Source organism: Panulirus ornatus, chromosome 16 (assembly GCF_036320965.1).
Source record: "Panulirus ornatus isolate Po-2019 chromosome 16, ASM3632096v1, whole genome shotgun sequence".
Taxonomy (NCBI): Eukaryota; Metazoa; Arthropoda; class Malacostraca; order Decapoda; family Palinuridae; genus Panulirus; species Panulirus ornatus.
In genome coordinates, this window is record NC_092239.1 from 13,933,469 (window position 1) to 13,953,296 (window position 19,828).

At 36.9% G+C, this 19,828-nt stretch overlaps 2 protein-coding genes across 6 annotated transcripts in view; one reads left to right on the top strand and one right to left on the bottom strand.

The window, feature by feature from the left end:
- Window positions 1-16,435, top strand: part of PIG-N (Phosphatidylinositol glycan anchor biosynthesis class N) — a 78,712-nt gene extending 62,277 nt beyond the window's left edge. Inside the window, exons 14-16 of the mRNA XM_071671327.1 lie at window positions 2,558-2,653; window positions 4,042-4,233; window positions 4,621-16,435. Of these exons, the coding sequence (XP_071527428.1) occupies window positions 2,558-2,653; window positions 4,042-4,233; window positions 4,621-4,887 (555 nt within the window). The 3' untranslated portion in view covers window positions 4,888-16,435. The remainder of the gene's footprint in view (window positions 1-2,557; window positions 2,654-4,041; window positions 4,234-4,620) is intronic.
- Window positions 15,416-19,828, bottom strand: part of LOC139754164 (ras-related and estrogen-regulated growth inhibitor-like protein) — a 392,942-nt gene continuing 388,529 nt past the window's right edge. For all 5 annotated transcript variants that reach the window (XM_071671334.1, XM_071671332.1, XM_071671331.1 and 2 more), the window contains one exon: window positions 15,416-19,103. In XM_071671334.1, coding sequence (XP_071527435.1) covers window positions 18,900-19,103 — 204 coding nt within the window. In that variant the 3' untranslated portion in view covers window positions 15,416-18,899. The remainder of the gene's footprint in view (window positions 19,104-19,828) is intronic.

Sequence of the window (19,828 nt, forward strand, 5' to 3'; positions counted from 1 at the left end):
TTTATTTGTGAGAAGTGTCAATATCCTCCTTTCACATACTCTTCCAAACTCAGATGCCACCTTCTGCAGTTTTTCACTTGAGTCGACCGGTAGAGCAGTGTCATCTGCAAACAGCATTAGACTTACCTTCCCCAACAGACTAGAGACCTTCCCTTCTCTGCAAACCACTTGCGTTTACATCTCTCACCACCCCACTCATAAGCAGCAAACAGTATTGGTGACATAACACGCACCCTTAAAGCAGACCCACCTTCATCTCGAACCACTCACCCACTTCTCTTTTTATGTGCATTTATGCCTTTCTTGATGAAAATGCTTCTCTGCATGTAGTAGCTTTTCTCTCCCTACCATATATTCATAGAACCTCCATAAAGCATCTTTTTCAACCATATCATATGCTTTCTCCAGATTCAGTTGCCATATACAAATCCTTTTTTCAAATTTTTTTTTTACATTCTTCAGAGCAAACACTTGATCCACAAATCCTCTGGCACTCCTCAGTCAGATACTCCATGCTTGCCAGTACCCTCTGTTACCATTCTTCCATACTACTAATCAGATAAACTCAACACACTTATTCATTATTGTATTATATTTTATTATACTAGATCGCCGTTTCCCTCATCAGCGAGGTAGCACCAGGAAACAGACAAAGAATGGCCCAGCCACTCATATACACACATATATATACATAAGCCTCCATACACACACATATACATATTTTTTTTTTTCTTTTCATACTATTCGCCATTTCCCGCGTTAGCGAGGTAGCTTTAGGAACAGAGGACTGAGCCTTTGAGGGAAATCCCCACTTGGCCCCCTTCTCTGTTCCTTCCTTTGGAAAATCAAAAAATGAGAGGGGAGGATTTCCAACCCCCCGCTCCCTTCCCTTTTAGTCGCCTTTTACGACACGCAGAGAATACGTGGGAAGTATTCTTTCTCCCCTGTCCCCAGGGATATACATAATATATAATATACACACATATACATACACACACATGGACATATTCATATATAATCGTGTACATATTCATGCTTGCCTTCATCCATTCCTGTCTCTACCCTGCCCACAGGTAACATCATCGCTACCCCCTGCTTCAGGGAGGTAGTGCCAGGAAAGGCCACATCTATTCACACTGTTTCTAGCTGTCATGTGTAATGCACCGAAATCACAACTCCCTATCCACATCCAGGCCCCACAGACCTCTCCATGGTTTATCCCAGGTGTTTCACATGCCTCCGTTCAGTCCATTGACAGTACGTAGTCCTTGTTTACCACATCATTCCAATTCACTCTATTCCTTGCACGCCTCGCACCCTCCTGTATGTATAGGCCCCGATTGTTCAAAATTTTTTCATTCCATCCTTCCACCTTCAATTTGGTCTTCTATTTCTCCTTGTTCCCTTCGCATCTGACACATATATTTTTTTGTCAATCTCTCGTCACTCGTTCTCTCCATATATCCATAGCATTTGAACACACCCTCCTCTGCTCTCTCAACCACATACTTTTTATTTCCATACATCCCTCTTACCCTTTCATTACTTACTTGATCAAACCACCTCACACAACATATTGTCTACAAGCATTTCCTTTCCAACACATCCACCCTCCTCCGTACAACCCTATCTATAGCCTATGCCTTGCAACCATTTATTATTGTTGGAAGTACTATTCTCTCAAACATACCCATTTTTGCTCTCTGAGATAATGTTCTTTCCTTCCACACTTTCTTCATTGCTCACAGAACCTTTGACCCCTCCCCCACCCTGTGACTCAATTCTGCTTCCATGGTTCCATTTGCTGCCAAGTCCACTTCCAGATATCTAAAACACTTCACTTCCTCCAATTTTTCTCCATTCAAACTTATATCCCAGTTACCTTGTCCCTCAACCCTACTGAACCTGATAACCTTGCTCTTATTCACATTTATTCATAACTTTCTTCTTGCTCACACTTTTCCAAACTCAGTCACCAACTTCTGCAGTTTTTTACATGAATCAGCCACCAGTGCTTTATCATTGGCGAACAACAACTGACTCACTTCCCTGGCCCTCTCATCCCCATCAGACTGCATACTCGCCTCTCTCTCCAAAACTCTTGCATTTACCTCCCTAACAACCCCATCCATAAACAAATTAAACAACCATGGGGACAACACACATCCTACCACAGACAGACCTTCACTGGGAACCAATCACTCTCCTCCTTTCCTACTCATACACATGCCTTACATCCTTGGTAAAAACTTTTCACTGCATCTAGCAGCATACTTCCTACACCATATACTCCTAAGACCTTCCACAAAGCATCTCTAACAACCCTATCTTATGCTTTCTTCAGATCCATAAATGCTACATAAAAATCCATCTAAGTATTTCTCACACACATTCTTTGAAGCAAACACATGATCCACACATCCTTTACCATTTCTGAAACGTCACTGCTCTTTCCCAGTCTGATGCTCTGTACATGCCTTCACTTATTCACTTATTCATAAGAATATGAAAAATAAAGAAATGCTTATTTTATGATTATTTCATTTTTATTTTACAGATTGCAATGCTCAAATTTGCAACATGGGGTAAGGAGAACAGTGAAGGTGGAGAAAGAGTGCTGGAGTGGTCAGATGTTCGCCGTGCATACTTCTTTGTATCCTTTATCAGCTCATTTCTTTTATTGGTCAAATGCTTTAGAAAAAATAGGACCCTTGAATCTTACATATGTTTGCCAATCCTTATTTAATGAATTCAGGGTATCTGTATCTTGTATATAAGCCAGAGACATACTAATGTAGAGTAGGATAGAGACTGTGATAATGGCAGTAAGTTTTTATGTTATTATTTACTTCTTATTTTTGATTGCTGACTTAGTTTAGAGAACCTATTTGAGGGATAATGATCAGCTATCCTTTGTTATCATCCAGTAATATGTGACTGCTCAGACTTACCAAAATGCCAAAATGCATTAGTGGGATAGTCAAAGTAGTGCCAAACACTTGCTCTCTCAGCACCCTGGCCACCGTACCAGCTTTCTGGTCTTTTGTTGGGATAGCCTATGCAAACCTAGTAAACGTATCTTCCACTACTAGAATGTTCTCGAAACCTTTGCTTTTTTCCAGTATTGTGAAGTCTGCAGCTAATATCTCCTATGGCCTGCGAGCATTCACTTTCCCCAGAGGAGGGTCTGGGCTTGGCATCTCCTCCTTCATTAATACACACCTCTTGCACTTTGTTACATATTCCAAGACCATTTTTTCCAGACCTGGCCAGTAACCTTGATTCTGCATCAGCTCCAATGTGCAGTTCCTATCTTGGTGCCCGAACTGGTCATGGCATGCCCATAGCAACACATTTTGTAATATGTGTGTCAACACTGGCTGCTCTCACCATACGTTTATGCCTGCACTCTCCGTCTACCACAGTACGCCCTTGTCGACCTATAAGTGGTGTCTCACTCAGTGTAACCTTTGGAACTCTTCATCCTCTGACCACTTTCTCAACTCACTTTCATCCAGCTCTCCTCCTAGAGACTTCCTCACGGCCACCATTGTGCTTACCGCTGCCTGACTATTGCGCAATCTTGCTCTACCCACATAGCTTCTTTGAATAGTTCCTTTAGGTTTTGATATTTTTTCGTACATAACACTCATGGATATACTGTGAACTAGTCTCATGAGAATAGACTTTCTGGAGTCCACTCCACTTTTAGAAAATATAAGTTGAACCTTTAGCTGTGGTTTTCTTCAATCATGGACATAAGCCTTTATCAGAAAGTTCAGAAAGAGGTTATCCCTGTAAGTGTCTTGTGATGTGTAGAGCAGTCTAGGGGTTAAGAAGAATAAAATCTTGCCTTTTGGTAGTGGACGTGTCATAATTGTTAAAAAACAAATAAGATATTTGGGTTATTTTTGTAAATTTTTATCCTAGTTTTCTTCAAATAAGATATTTGCTATATTTTTCAATGTATTTTTCTCCTATTTTTTTCTTTTAGAATGTGAAATTCATGTGTCATGTTTGCCCTTAACTCTTGAGATTCAGCTGTTCTTCATTGTTTTAGCATTCTTTGGTACTGGGAATATAGCAAGCATCAACAGCTTTGATCCTAGCTTTGTGTACTGTTTCATCACTGTTTTCTCTCCATTCATCATGGGCAGTTTGTTACTCTTCAAGATCATCATCCCTTTCCTGCTAGTCACCTGCTTCTTCCATGCTATCTGCACACTTATTGAGGTAAGTAAGCAGAGGCAATTCTGTATGTTATGTGTTTCCATGGATATGTTGGCTATGGATGGTAGGCTTTGATTTTGGTACATTATGCATAATTGATACAACCACTTTCAGTCATTTGAGTAGCTGATTATAAATGAAATACCTTGTGTACATCATGATTAGGCAAGGAAGGCAGTGTTGTTATCATCTTTTGTGTAGCATTTAAGTTGCCTGCATTCAGAGTTACTAATGATCCAGTTGATAAACGTTGTTCTCACAGTATTCCTTTTATTTTGTTCCTTTCATGGAATTTCCAGTTGAACTGCATAATAGGAAATTAAAGACCTTTCCATATCACACTGCAGAATAGAAATAGAATTTGCCCTCGTCAAAGCTGACTCTTTGCAGGTTCCAACCCGTGCGCTCTTCTATGTGTTCCTGGTGATGTCAGACTTCATGGCCCTTCACTTTTTCTTTCTTATTCGAACTGAGGGCTCATGGCTAGACATTGGAACTTCTCTCAGTCATTATATCATCTCCATGACAACTACAATATTCCTTATTGTCCTCCTGTTCATAGCTAAGTTTCTTACTACTTTTAGTATTGGAAAAGCTCCCAAAGAAGGTGAATGTGTTCTGCCAAGAGTGTCAGTCGGTAGACCACACCGAGACTAATAATTGAGAAACACGTTGGAAACTTTACCTCAGCAATTTTAGTAATGTGAATGTATGTTTGATGGCAGAAATTCTATTTTTGCTTTAACCCCTTGAAGACTCTTTACCTACTTCAGAACTGCCTTATCATCATTTGTTTCTTGTTACTAAAGCTTTTAAGTGCAAGAATGGTATTTTGAATCCATCTCTGAAGGAAATTCATCATGTTCACAAGACATTTTGAAACAGAGTCCATCACTTGTATATTTAAAGTATTATATACAAACTTGTTATCTTTGTGTTAGTTAACATAGGAGCCATCACACACCTACAAGTTTGATGGACTTAACCCAAAAGATTCTCAGTGTCTAGACATAAGGTGTTAAGCATGCTGACCTTAATTGGTAGCAGGGCTGGCTTCAAATCACTTTGAGGATGTAGTAATTAATTAGCACTTGGTAGATTTTACAGTGAGAGGAGTTGAATATTTGATTCTTCACAAAATACAGCATAAAGACTATATTACACTCATGATTTATTGTTTTAGAGTAAAGAAATTTCCTTTATGTCATACTTGTAACTTATTCCCTGGAATGAATGTTTTCTGTGTGAGTTTGAGTAATATGATGAGGATATGGAGTAGTACATAGAGCAAAATAATTTCAAGGCAAAATTATGTTAAAACAGTATTATTCCATTGAAATGAGATGAGTATCTGAACCCTTGATATATTGCAATTTCATGTTTGCAAATTTATTTATTTCACACTTTTAGATCACAAATTCCTTTTCACAGTTGATTTAAAGGAAAATACTGAAAATTTAAAGTCTTAGTACATTCTGTAGAGTATACCATGAGTAAAACAGATTTTTCAGCTAAGCTAAGAATAATCTCTATCCTTGGATTAAAATTTGTGAAAAATTAATGGTATTGCAGAAGACTGCTATGTTCTGTTATTAGATGATTTCCCTTCAAATTACAGAGATTACTATTGAGGGTTTGTGCTTGTTTGACATAGTCATAAGGATTCTTCATAGCACTATAACAGTATTTAAATCTTCTCTCACTTCTAGCAATTTTTTTTCTTTCATGTGGTTGTTTATAAATGATTATTTTATGATATTTAAGTGCAAGAAGGCATCACCAAATCTGCCTGCTTGTGGTTGCACTGCAAGTCAAGAGTTATTTTTGGCGAGTTTGTATCACGAGTCCGTCTTTTCCTTGCTCCTTATTGTAGTCGACCGTGAAGAAGCAGTCTTTAGAACTTATAATAATATGATGATTAATAAGCACAACACTAAATCTTATACCAGCATCACCATTATGAAACAGGTTTGTAGAGCACTGATAGATATTTATAGCTGTCCAATTTGTCACTATTATTCTTGATTGTACATTATCTATTTTTATGTATTTATCTTTGTAATTCATTACACTATCATCCTGATTGGCAAATAATTATATTATGCATCACTAGTATAGTCATCAATCATTATGCTGTCATGGAAATATTACTGATAAGTTGATGAGTTTGTAGAATACAAAGATGAATATTTGTAAAGGTTTTTTAATTTTTTACATTCTTTTTGCTTGTTTGTTATTTATTCTTTTATCTAATGTACCAAAGGATGCAGAAATGGATCTTGGTGAATCTTAAAGTGGATAACACATAGTGTTACTGGAACATAAGCATAATGCATCATTGGAATACCAGGATGTTGATACTGGAGAAGATTTCCACCAATGACCAAGGAGGTACATTACCCGTACTATCCTCCTGGGTATTGGGAGGGTTAGTGATGGCTGCTTAGTGAGCCAGCACTTCAGTGGTTGTCAAGTTGCTTTCCTCAGACCCAGATAGCTGTCATCTCTTTCTGCCTCACTCATGTGTGGACCACTGGCATTCTTATTAACTCTAGATTTCCCTCTGGTGAACACTATGCATTAGCCCTGCCTTTTGGCAAAATGGTAGGAGCAGTAGATAGTAGTAGCTAGGAATATTTAAGCAGGAACATTAGGTAGAAACATTAAGTAGAGGTATGAACATTAGGTAGGAACATAAGGTAGGAGCCTCTGCAAACATTACATTAGAGTTGCTTCTGCCAGTGGCCTGTTAAGGGTGAGGAACCAAAGGCTAAGAAGTAGCACTGAAGTACACTAGTTATGGAGATTCTATTTCCTTGATCACCCCCATGAGGGAATTCTGGGTGAGAACAGGCATTAGTGGTATAGAAAAATGGATAGATTTCCATCTCTCCACTCCCACCCTTCTTACTTATCATTAGTGTGCAGGAGATATGTAGGCACTTAAGATATCACACAATAACAACCAGAACAAACAGCTGTGGCAAAGGGAAACTTGACTGGAAGCATTTGAAAAAAAATGTACATCAAGTTTTGACATTTTAATGTTACTAAAAGGAATACATTATAATTTATACTAATGATATTAGTTTTGGTGAGTGCAGAGTGGATGCTTTCATTGTCGATAAAAGTGTTAATGATGTTCAGCCTGTGATCTGGTATGTTTCCCTAGGATAGTGGGTTGTAATCTTTCCTTAACGTACAGGTTGAATATCCCTTATCTGAAATGCTGGATTTGGAAACAGGTTAGAGATGAGACATTCCTCAATGTTTCGACCATTCAACAGTCTTCATCAGGAGATACTGATTCCAGTATTCAATGGGACCATATTCCCCAGTAAGTGATGGCCACCTAGTCAGATGCCTTGGCATGTTGCTTTCTGATTGAATAGCTTGTCTTGCTGCCTTCACTCGTTCACAGTGATCTCCACTGCCTAATGTGACCAGCAGATGAACCCAGACCTTGTGTTAACGTTGTCTTTGGTAGTGATATAAGCTGCTTCTAATGTCTTATATATTTGTCTGCTTGGGCCCTTGTGTAGTATTCTCTCCTCATCCCACTACATGGATTTGCAGCAATGAGTTCCATTTTATTTACATAGTGCAAGTCTCAGCACAATGTAAACAGAGTGGAACTCATTGCTGCAAATCTGTGTATTGGGATGAGATGAGAATTCAGCACAAGGGTCTAAACAAACAAATATGAATAAGATATTAGAAGTGGCTTATGTCACTACCAAAGAAACGTTAACACAAGGTTTGGGTTCATCTGCTGGTCAAGTCAGGCAGCAGAGGTCGCTGTTAATGAATGGAGGTAGCAGGAAAAGCGATCCAATCAGAGAGTGACATGCCAAGGCATCCAACTGGGTGACCATCACTTGCTGGGGAATATGGTCCTGCTGAATGCTGGAATTGGTATCTCCTGAGGAGGACCATTGAGCAGTCAAATGTTGAGGTATGTCTGAGCTCTAACCCATTTGTTTCCATTCCATCCTGTTTTCCACATTTTTTATAATGGATTATACATATATCTTGAGGTGGGACCCAAGTCTAAACACAAAATCTATTTATGTTTCATATACACCTTATACACATATCCTGAAGGTGATTTATACAATATTTTTAATAGATTTGTGCATGAAATAAAGTTTTGGTAACACTGAACCATCAGACAGCTAAGTTGTCACAACCTGTTTTTTTAAATGTTTTCTCCAGAGTTATCTGCTTCTTAACAATGGTTTTAGTCGTAGAAGTCTCTCTTTGATTTTATTAAATAACATGAAGTCCTGTTCTGTTATGAATGCATACTGCCCTAGTCCTTCAGTAAGTCCATCACACATTTTTACCATGTTATCTATAGGCACTTTTTCTGCAGTTTAACGAAGTCATCTTTAATGTCTCTTATCTTGATCACTTTGATTCAGAACCATTTCAGCTATTTTACCATCGGTCAGTGAATGAAGAACTGGAGCCTCATTATCTGTAGGCCTTTTTGACATTTTCAACAATATCTTTTTGTGCCACAGAGCAGAATAAGCAAAAAATACAGTGAGTAATGCACTTAGGTCTGGCAGTGACGATGGTTTGTAACATACTTGTGCCAACAGAGTATCAGAGCCCAGCATGGGTAAACGAGGTCAGGTGTGGAATTTTTCACTTGTAACATCATGTTGTTACTCAAAAAGTTTTGTATTTTGGAGCATTGCAGATTTTCAAATCAGGGATGCTCAACTTGTACCAGCATTTCATATATGTGTTCAATTCCTGCAGACAGGAAGTTCTGTATATTTGCTTTAGTGGTAATGTAATTAATTACTGAGCAGTTAGGGTTGTTTTATTGTTAAAATCATGGGTTATGGGATAGAAACTTGGATTAAGAATGCACTCTCTATTTTCACATAAAGTTGAATCAAACTTCCATGATTTCGATATTCAGGTCATACTCTAGGAGCATAATCCCAGCAGAAATCAAGGCTTGCTGATATGCATGTATGTGTATGATTATATCTGTGTGTATATATGTACAGTTGTGTGTACATACAGAAAATAGGTATAATACTTCAGTAATCTTTATGTTGTTAAATTGATTTTTGACAAGTATGAGTAGCAGTGGTACGTCAAAGAAGCTTGTGAAACTGTTAAAGCATTGTATATAATCTGAAATTGAATAATTTTCTCCATTGGATGCATGGTTTTGGTACACTCTGGTACAGGTCTCCCCCCTATGCACAAGTAGTGTATTTCTGTAAAAGTACATGTATAGCTAATCCATGTGAATTGGACTTCATAGTGTATGGGGAAAAATAGGGATACTTTCCTAACACCTCCCTTAGACCTCATTTTTCACTTATGCCATGGAAAAAAGAGTGTGTTAGCCATATGCCTGGAGTCTTTGCATGGATCACACTTTATATTGTGTTTGTTTCTGATTTTGATGATCCACCTAGATTGCAAACATTTTCCCCATTTCCTTTATCAAAAGATGTCTCTCGTCATATTCTTGGAATCTAGTTACCTGACAGAGTCGTGGTTTTTAGGTTTTTTTTTTTTTGCTTTCTAATGATGCCTCCTTTCTTTATAACTGTGAAGTTGTGAAATTCTCTTCCCCTTTTTGTCTTTCCCTCTTCCTTTAAGAGTCAGGTAATTAAAGTCCCCATTTATTAGAACTTTTTCACTTATAATGTGTACTTTTCTTGCTGCCTCCAGTGATTGCCCTGGATTCTTGCAATTCTTTGGATGGTTACAATTTATCACCGCCAACAGTCTTTCCAAAAGACTACTGTTTGAATGAACCATCCATTTTTATTTCCTGAAACTTAATGTTATCCCTAATTAAGAGGGCTCTTACTTTGTCTTTCCTGTCCCTCCATGGTAAAATGTATAGTGTAAGCAAGATGTTACTTCTTTAGTAAGTCTTGTCTTATTTACAAAAACATCAGTTGTGTTTCCCTGATTTGATTATTTACTACTGGTCTATCCTTGTTTGTATATACTATTTGTAATCTGATACTCGTGCCACATAATAATCTTAGCCTCCCTCAGCTAGTTGTGATGTTCTGCCTTCTGGCCTCATTTGATATCACTTGCTTCTTTTTTTTTTTTTGCAGCCTTACAGTCTGCAGTCTTTAATTCCCTTTTGCTCTACTCTTTGTTTATTGCTTTCACAAACACCACTCATTGTTCCTCCATTTTAGCAAGTTTCGTAGCATACTTATGTACCTCTTACTTATACATCCCCATACCACACATAATACCAACACATTGCTCCCTCCTATCATGTCACAGAGTCCATTATTATGTCTCTCCTTTTGATAGATTTTTTTTTTTTTTTTAATTCAGCAGCTCTCATTCATGTCATTCATATACAACTAATCATTCTTTCTGTGTTCATATCTCTAGCATTGTATTTCCCTCTGATTTATATTCTTAAGATCAAATGTTTCAATAACTATCCTTTTGATAGATGTATTTTTTTTGCTTCAGTGGCTCCCATTCATGTCATTCATATACAACTAATCACTCTTTCTGTGATCATATCTGTAGCATTGTATTTCCCTCTGATTTATATTCTTAAGATCAAATGTTTCGATAACTTACAATGTGATGAGTCATGTTAAAGATGATACTGAAATTGTTTAGAATTTTGCTGCTGTGGAAATGGCAGTGATTAGTGTGTACATCATATACATGACCATACTGTAGACCTTGAGGAGGAAAATCGTAGATAGGAGCTGTTATATGGGTGATGTTGGCCTAAGAAGCAGGCAAAATGTTTTTGTAATTTTTCTCATATCTGGTTTTTCTTGACTTCATTTATGTACTCTTAGGACCTGGATGAGTTTTATTTACACTTGAATGGGGATTATTTTCCAGTCTAAAGCATCAGAAAAAGTTTGCATTAATTGATAAGTATAATTGTATTTCAAATACAGAACTGTGTTAAGTGCGTTGAAGTATAATCTGCATTACACTAGTTATGCGGTATTTGTATGGTCTTAAAGTAAGTGATAATATACAATATTTTATTGTTTGGAATCATCTTTTGTCTTGTACAGTATATGAATAGTACAGCAGTTTTTTAAGAAAAGATTTGTCATATGATGGCAGTCTGTGATGTGCTTACAAATTTGTTATTTTTCTCCAGTCTAGCTGTTTACTTTGGTTATAATCCAGCTGAACAGCAGAGTCCTTAGCAAAATGTGTAAGAGACTACTGTTTGGCCTTTTAAGACTATATGAGCTAAAGTGGTTAAGGTTATAAAGTGTGTCACCTTGTTTTCATTGTGGAAAACATCATAGATGATACACATCAGATATATCATGTATTCATTATATGAAGGTGCTTTGTAATGCACAGATGTATGGGAAGTGCTTTGCATAGTTAACAGTTTACCCGATCTACAAAGTTCTTGTGTAAGTTGTTTATATCACTGTCATGTGACTTTTGGCATTCAAATGCATCCGTATTTAAGGTTTTGAGATTATCACGTTGCATTGTATGCAGGAAATGAATTAAAAGATATACTGTAGGTAGATAATTTTCTGTGATAGTGTAAATGATTAATTATTTGTCCATATCTTGTGTATCTTCTGCTATACAGTAGGATGACCAATGTAAGAGTTTTTTATCACTTTCTCAGCACACTTATGCAACTCGCAGATATCTTTGCAGACTAATACTGATATTTGTCAGTCTTATTGCATACAAATATTGTTTGTGAAGTTCTTATTGTTGCTATATGAGCACTTTCAGGGGTGATTGTTGAGATTCTCTTTTTTCATAATGCTTTAATTTCCTTTTATGAATATTTGCCACTCCCTGTAATCTCTTTTTGGATTGTCTGAAAAGCACTTCTCTCTCAGGACACAAGCTAGGCTAATGGTTCTGATGTCATCCATCCCTCTGCACTGAAAGAGTGTGCCTTTGAACTTGCACCTGTGCTTACTCATCTGTTCCATTTCTGTTTAAAAACTAAAACTTTTCCATCTCCTTAGAAACAAGCATTGCTACATCCCATCCCTAAGAAGGGTGCCCATTCTGACACCTCTAACTATCATCCTGTTGCTTTGACATCTGCCATTTCCAAAGTTTTTGAAACCCTCCTCAACTCCCATATCCTTTGACACCTTGAAAATCAGTCTTTCCTCTGATCACCATTCTGTAAGGCGAGATCCACTGGTGATATTCTTTCCTATCTTACTGATGTCTGGTCATCATCCCTGAAAGATTTTGGGGAGTCATATGTAGTTGGCATATATAAAGCTTTTGACAGGGTTTAGCATCAGGGTCTTATCTTTAAACTTCCCTCTTTTGGCTACCCTCCCTCACTTTGCTCCTTCGTATATAGCTTCCTCTCAGGCCAGTCTGTCTCTGTGGTCATTGATGTATCAACTTTCTCCTCTTCTCCTTCACTAGTGGTGTCCTTCAAGGTTCTGTTGTGTCCCATACACTTTTTATCCATTTTTTCAGTGGTTTCCCCTCCTGTACAAATAATCAAATGCACTTATACGCTAATAACTCACCACTGCATTCATCCACGTACTTGAGTTCTGCTCCTCTTTCTCTCACACAATCTGCATCTTGTCTTGACACAGCTTCCTTAATAATTTCAGACTTGGACAGGATATTTCAGTGGGGTAAATGAAATCTAGACTTGGACAGGATATTTTGGTGGGGTAAATGAAATCTAGTTAAGTTTAATGCCTCTAAGACCCAGTTTCTACCCATCTCTGTATGGAAAACTCTCATCTCTTGTCTCTCCTTTGAAGGTTCAGTACTTCCACCTCTTGACTTAGTGAACATACTTGGTATTACTGCAACATCCACTCTTTCTTGGAAACCCAACATTACAGTAATTGCCAAGTCTGCCTCTGAGAAACTGGGTGTCCTGTTTAGATGTCGACATTTCTTTTCTTCTGAACAAATACTTTGTTTATACAAAGGATTGATTCTTCCTTGTATGGAGTTCTGATCTCACATCTGTGGTGGTTCTAATTCGTCCTTACTTGACAGAGTTGAGTCGAAAGCGGTCTGATTTACAAACTGTCCCTGGCTAACTTTCAAACTTGACCCTCTTGCCATACTCTGCAATGGTGGTTTACTTTCCCTCTTCTATAGGTATTACTTTGTCTTTTTGGCCCAGAGACCTGGCTACTTGTGTGCCCCCACCCCTAGCTAAATCACTCAATATTTGGCAAACTGCTGCATCACATGATTACTGTGTGGCTATCAGCAAGTCAAAGGTGGGCCTTTTTGATATGTGGTTCTTTCCCTGCACGTCAAAGCTTTGGAACTCTGCCTTCTTATGTCTTTCTCAATAACAATGACTTGGCACATTTTAAAAGACAAGTTTTTCACTTATTCCAAAATTCATAAATACTTTCCCTTGTCTTTTCTTTTTCCCTTTTTATAATTCTTTTTATGTTTCAATTAAGGCCTGGCCTTGATTTGGACATTTGTCCATAATTGGAGCTTTCAATATAAAAGAAAAGTGTTTGACCTCATGTGATATTAGCAATTATTATTCATGACCACTCCAACAGGTTATTTTGACATTTCTCATATTTCTAGCCTTACTTGCATGAGTCACTGGATTTGGTACATTAGACATGACAGCAGATGAGTGCATGTCTAAGGTACCAAAACCTGAGCTCACAGACAAACCCCACAGAGCAATTTTGTGGTATCGCTTAAACTTGTCTTCGTGTGCCCTAGTTCAGCCCGCTGGCAGCATATCTTCCATATATATCAAACCATTTGCTTTCACTTGAACATTAAGCAGAGACTAGTTGCAGATCCTCTGTGTCAGTCTTTTATCACTCATCCTCTCCTGATGTCCAATTTCAGCATACTGTGGTCAGCTCTCTCATTCATACTCCACTTATTACCACACCTAATTCTTACACTATCATTCCTCACACTTTACTCTTCTGATACCTTATGTTGTCCTCAGGCATTTCATTTTCAACTGATCCACCCTCTTCTGTTCTTTTCCATTAATGGCCCGAGGCAGCTGATGAATGCATATGAGCAAATGAGGCTGGGAAATGGCAAACAAATTTGGAAAAAATGTGCTCTTTTAGAATCCTCTTGCATAAGGGGACCTCTTTCAGTGGCATTAAAACTAATGAAGAAGAAAACAAAGGATTTATCTGATATTCTTCTTCAGGCTGTCTTAGATCACTCAAGTTATTTCTTTGGCTGCTGCTGTTTCTATCTTTGTAAATTACCACAAGAACTTCAGTCATCAATACCTGAATGTATTTGTGAAATGATAATTGTCTTGTAAAAGAAATAACTATTGAGGATTCTGACTGTTAAATAAGATGAATACAGGCTAAAGTTTTGGTCACTTACATAGCTGAAGAGATTCTACTTAGCCAGATGCAATGTGATGAAAATGAATGCTTGTGAAACGAGTTCAGGTTATGACTAGACTCACAAGAGACAGATTCCAAGAGCAAATGTACGTAAACTTTGGGATGACACAGTACTTAATCACCAGAACATCACATGTAAAGGAGGAAAAGTGTGTATTATATTCATGGACAGGGATAAAAAAATGTCTATTAGAGCCTATACAGTATCATTGATTTGCTCATAGGGGTAAAGAGATTTGCTGTAAAGATTGAAGTGATGGAGCTCAAATGTAGAGGGAGGATGGCAGGTAAAAGTACAGACAACTGTTCTGAAATCATGTATATTATTTCTGTCATTACAAGCAAAACCCCTGAAGCCCAATGAGCCTTTTTTTATTATTAGTAGGTTACACCGAGTCTGCCAAATGCTCAGAATTACTTGAGAATGTTAATTTTTGAAAAGTATGTAACAACACGCTGTAGGAAACAAGATAGATTTAGCATGTATAATCCAGTAGTTACTGAAAAAACAAAAGCATAGCCAAACATATTTGTCATAGTCACTTTTCAGAAGTGTTTGAAACAACATAGAAACCCAGCAACTGATTTTTATTTTTCATGTACACTGATAATTCCATTCTTACTACAGTGTTGTATTATTATTATTGGTGTATTCTATTTTACTGTGGTTAGTTGTAAACTATCATTTCCTTATGCTGTGTTCTCTGTTTCCGAACTATCCAGAGAAAATGCTAAAAAGCATAAACACTCATACATAGTGATATCACATCATTGCAATATGTAGGTTTGACAGTTAAAAAAAAATTCTATCAAAATGTTTTATTCGTATATACATTGCAGAGAATAAATATGTAACAATGCATATTATACTTAAAGCTCCATATCCATAATATAATTGGAAAGTCTTACCTAAAATTGACTTAAAAAAAATTCCTCTAAACAAAATTGATTTGCTACAATTTAGTTCAGATTTAATGAAAATTCCAAACCAAGTCGATACCAAGTCAAAAGGTATTCAAACCCATTTTGGAAAGAATTTACATTATCACTGGCTCCACCAAAAGTTTTTGTACAGTATGAAAAAATCCAGTGTTTTTAGAAACCTTTTTCACAATAAAGAGTGTACAATAATCATCAGGTTCCAGCATTTTACAATTCCATGAAATGCTACCACAAAACAGAATCCTAATGTGTAGTTGGTGCCAAGTACAAGAATGTGGAGAAGATTAGGGTTAAAGTGTAATTCTGAATTCTCACTTTGTACACTTAATACCAGCATAGGGAAATTACTGAATTATTTTGATACTTATTCCTATAAAATGAGTTTTGAATGATCACCCATCATCACTGTTCATCACAATGCTGTTTGTAGAAGGCTTTTAAGTAAAGAAAAAAAATTTTGAACTGAAAAATTCACCCAAACTCATCTAAATTATTCTAAACATTAAAAAGATGGCAGTTGCCACCATGCATCACTGCAATGTGATCCATGAAGAAAAGCAAAGTATCTTTTGAAATGTCAAACAAACAATGTATAATACATACTGAAAATCATACCTTCAAAATTTCATGTAAAAAATCTTGAATAAAACAACAGCTACTTGAACAAAGAAATGCAAAAAAGAATGCATAGATTAGTAAATAACTACAGAGTGCTCATATTTAGTCCTGTAATTTTAAGAATCCAAATGTCTCGTCAAACCAATTTTACAAGAACCTAGGGCTTGAATACCATTAACAATACAGGCTTATATATAGTTAATCAATCATACAACTCTATGACCCCCTTGTATGGGGATACTGCAGTTTCAAGGCTGCACCCCAAGCAGGAGCAGGAAAATTGTATACTTCTTTAGAGTGAAAAGTCCCTTGATGAGACTGTACTCTATACCCTGATGATGATACAGCTTCATTAAAGGTAACTTTTCAATTGTGGCATAATCACATGTAGCCAAAGTTGGTACCATCATTTTATGTACATATATATATATTTATATATACCTTGATAATTACCCTAGAAACCCTTTCAAAAATGGTCCTGATGTTATCAGAACTCCTTTGTCAGGGACTCCTGCAGTGCTGTGCTACATACAGTAACAGGGACAGGGTTGACTCCTTTGAAGTGAGAGATAATTTAATGAGACGGTTTTGTCAACTGACAATGACAGCCTCAAGAAAGGACACTTTTCACTCGCAGTGAAACTCGAGCTGTGGAGTCCAGTAAACTTACAAAGTTTTGAAAAAGAAAGGCTTCCTAATGGTATGTAACTAACTTAATCATACCACATAATTGAAAACTTAAAAGACAATTGGGTAAACACATTTGATTTTTCATATATTCATAAACTGCCTTTAAATTATACTTATTTAACATCATGGTCAGTTTAAGGCATTTAACAAATTACCAGTATGGTAACTTGTTTCTTCAATCAATCCAGTCCATCAAAAGAGGATGCTCTGTTACATTTCTTATAGTACCATACCTAATTATCACCCTTCAAACACCTTCCAGACACACAAACGTGTTCCTACTCATCCTAGGAGACCAGCTCCAAGAATCATGGCAGTTACCTATTTCCATTCATTATATTTCTAACCAAGGCATTTTTTTCACAAATACATATCTTTTTCAAATTATCATGTAAACTAATACTGACAGGGCTGTTATTCTATTGGACACCGTCGTAGACAAGGAATTTCTAGCTTATTTTGTTGGACTGAAAAATATATTGCATACTTTTTAGGCAGAGATATTATATTATTATACAAATGAACAGTTAAGTTATCAGGAAATACCTCAACAGTATCTTGAATATCTAATTATTATTATTTATTGATGATGAGAATAGTTTACTAATGATTCTTTTCATATACCTATCTATAGTGGTAGATAAGCTTCTTACAAGAGGCTGTCTCCCAGTATAAGCTGTATTTTGTTCATTCTTGATTAAAGATTGGATATAAATGAGCTTTAATACATAATGAGTACAAATGGCAAAAGTTGCTAATCACAAATGGCTGCCAGTCAAAAAGTGAGCATGTTTGCTAAAATTTAGTTCAATATGGCAACTTCTCTGAGCATAAAATTTAACCGACACAAAATGGGTATTTTTTCACTAATGCAAATATAGCTTTATAGAATGGAAAAAGAAAAGTTGCATTTAAAATGCCACTCAGTTGAGAAGTAACCATCAGTAGTCTAGGACGAGTCAAAATAGTCAAACATACTGTATAACCTTAAAACTAATTCTCATTCAATGGTACTACCCAAGAAATCGTAGAATTACATCATAAGAGATAATAAACCTGACCTAAAAATTTGCTTGGGTCATTGTCTGCTAAATATGAAGGAAGGAAAAAATTGGCATTGGCAAGATTTCACTGAGGTAAAACATGTTTGACTGAAGAAAAGGCCTTTCACTAAGGATTTCCACATATGCCAAAATGTTCACTGTAGCTAGTATTCACTGTTTTCTACCTTGATTAGAATTATAATGTTCATCCAACATTGTCCAGTAAATCTAATATGAGCGAGAAACTCCAGCACTGAAGCCATGAGATCAAACAGTTGTCCTGCAACAGCAAAGTTGCTTTAAAGGGACATGTATTCAAATGAGGAAGCATCACAAAATTCTCCATGAAATTACCATTTCTATGAAAAATGAACAGTAGAATCTTATGAACTATTATTCTAATGTCTCATAAATGATGTGAAGAGTGCCAGACACTTGCCCCTCAAACTTATTGTTTTTAACATAACATTTCTGACAAGCACTGTAGCGAGCATGAATGCTGTTCATCAACAGTCACAATTGTGTGAAGTAGCAATATCTGAGCTGTCCCAGCAACTCGAACTTTATTTACACAATTTTCACTAATAATCATCCTAATGTCTTTCTTACCTACTGGCATCTTAAACTCATGAGAAATCAAGTAATGAAGTATTTCAAATTACTTGCAGGTCACAGGTTCTTGATGTATGGTAAAGCATTTCAAGAATGGAGAATGGCTACTGTCTTTAATCTGTTGCCTGACTCAGCTTTGACACTGTTCAAGACAAACTTTAGCTTCCTAATGCAAAATATCATTGCACTTCAGAGGGGAATTACACAAATTTTACCTCACCAGGTTCCACTGGATGGATAACTGCAATCCAGGAAAAAAATATCATTCAGTTACCCAAGACTAACTCAAGGATGTGAAGTCCACAGCCTCATGTGCCTACAGGCTGCATTACAATACCATGCAAACAGTTGCTCAAGTTTTCAGCCAGTGTGTCTTCAGGCGGCCTCAGCTTTGGCGGATGTGACCTCTTTTTCTTGTACGGTCCCTGAGAGAGACACGGGGCCGGTGGTCATGGTGGCCGCTGCTCCCTCCACTGAGATTCATTAGTTGATTGAACATTTTGGAGACACTCAACTTACGGAGACGTGGTGATGTCTGGCCCTTGAGCTGTGAAACTTGTCGCAGCAACCCATCAATGGATTCATTCACCTGGAGAGATAGCAGGACATACAGCTGGATGGACAAATGAATCAACTGACAGATAAAGAAAGGCAGATATATAAATAAATGAATGGTTATGAGACAGGTAAAGGCATAAGTATATCAAGAGGGATTCATACAGTATACAAGACAACATGGAGACTGAAGGCAGATAAATGTACACAAATGATGATCTCTAATGAATACCTTTGCATTTTGGAAGGGAAAAGCTATGTTAGACATATTTATCAAAAATACTTAGTTACAAATGCATTTATAATGAAAAGCTAAAAGATGCAAAGATTTACCATTACAAGTAGCATCCTGAAGTTTCATTTATACAAGTGAATTTGTAATTTCATTATATTTACAAAGATTAGTGTGTAGTTTACATCTACTGTACTATGATTTGTGACATTTCTTTGTTGCTCTGTCATTTCTGTGCTTAATCTTGATTTTAATGATTAAAAAGAATTTTGCACATGATCAAATTAAAATTTGTGCATTTATTGAGACATTTATATTATAATCTGTTTCAGTATCCCTTCCAATTCTATATGCATATCTCTGACACCTATTCCCTTCAGGAACTCCCTTAAAGGGGTGGTCATCAAGTCTCCGCAACTAGTGAAACGTCAATGCCTCTTCTTAGCCTTTGGTACCTCACCCCTAACAGGCCACTAGCAGAGCGCAGCTCTAGTGCAGTGTTTCCAGAGGCTCATACTTATTGTTTC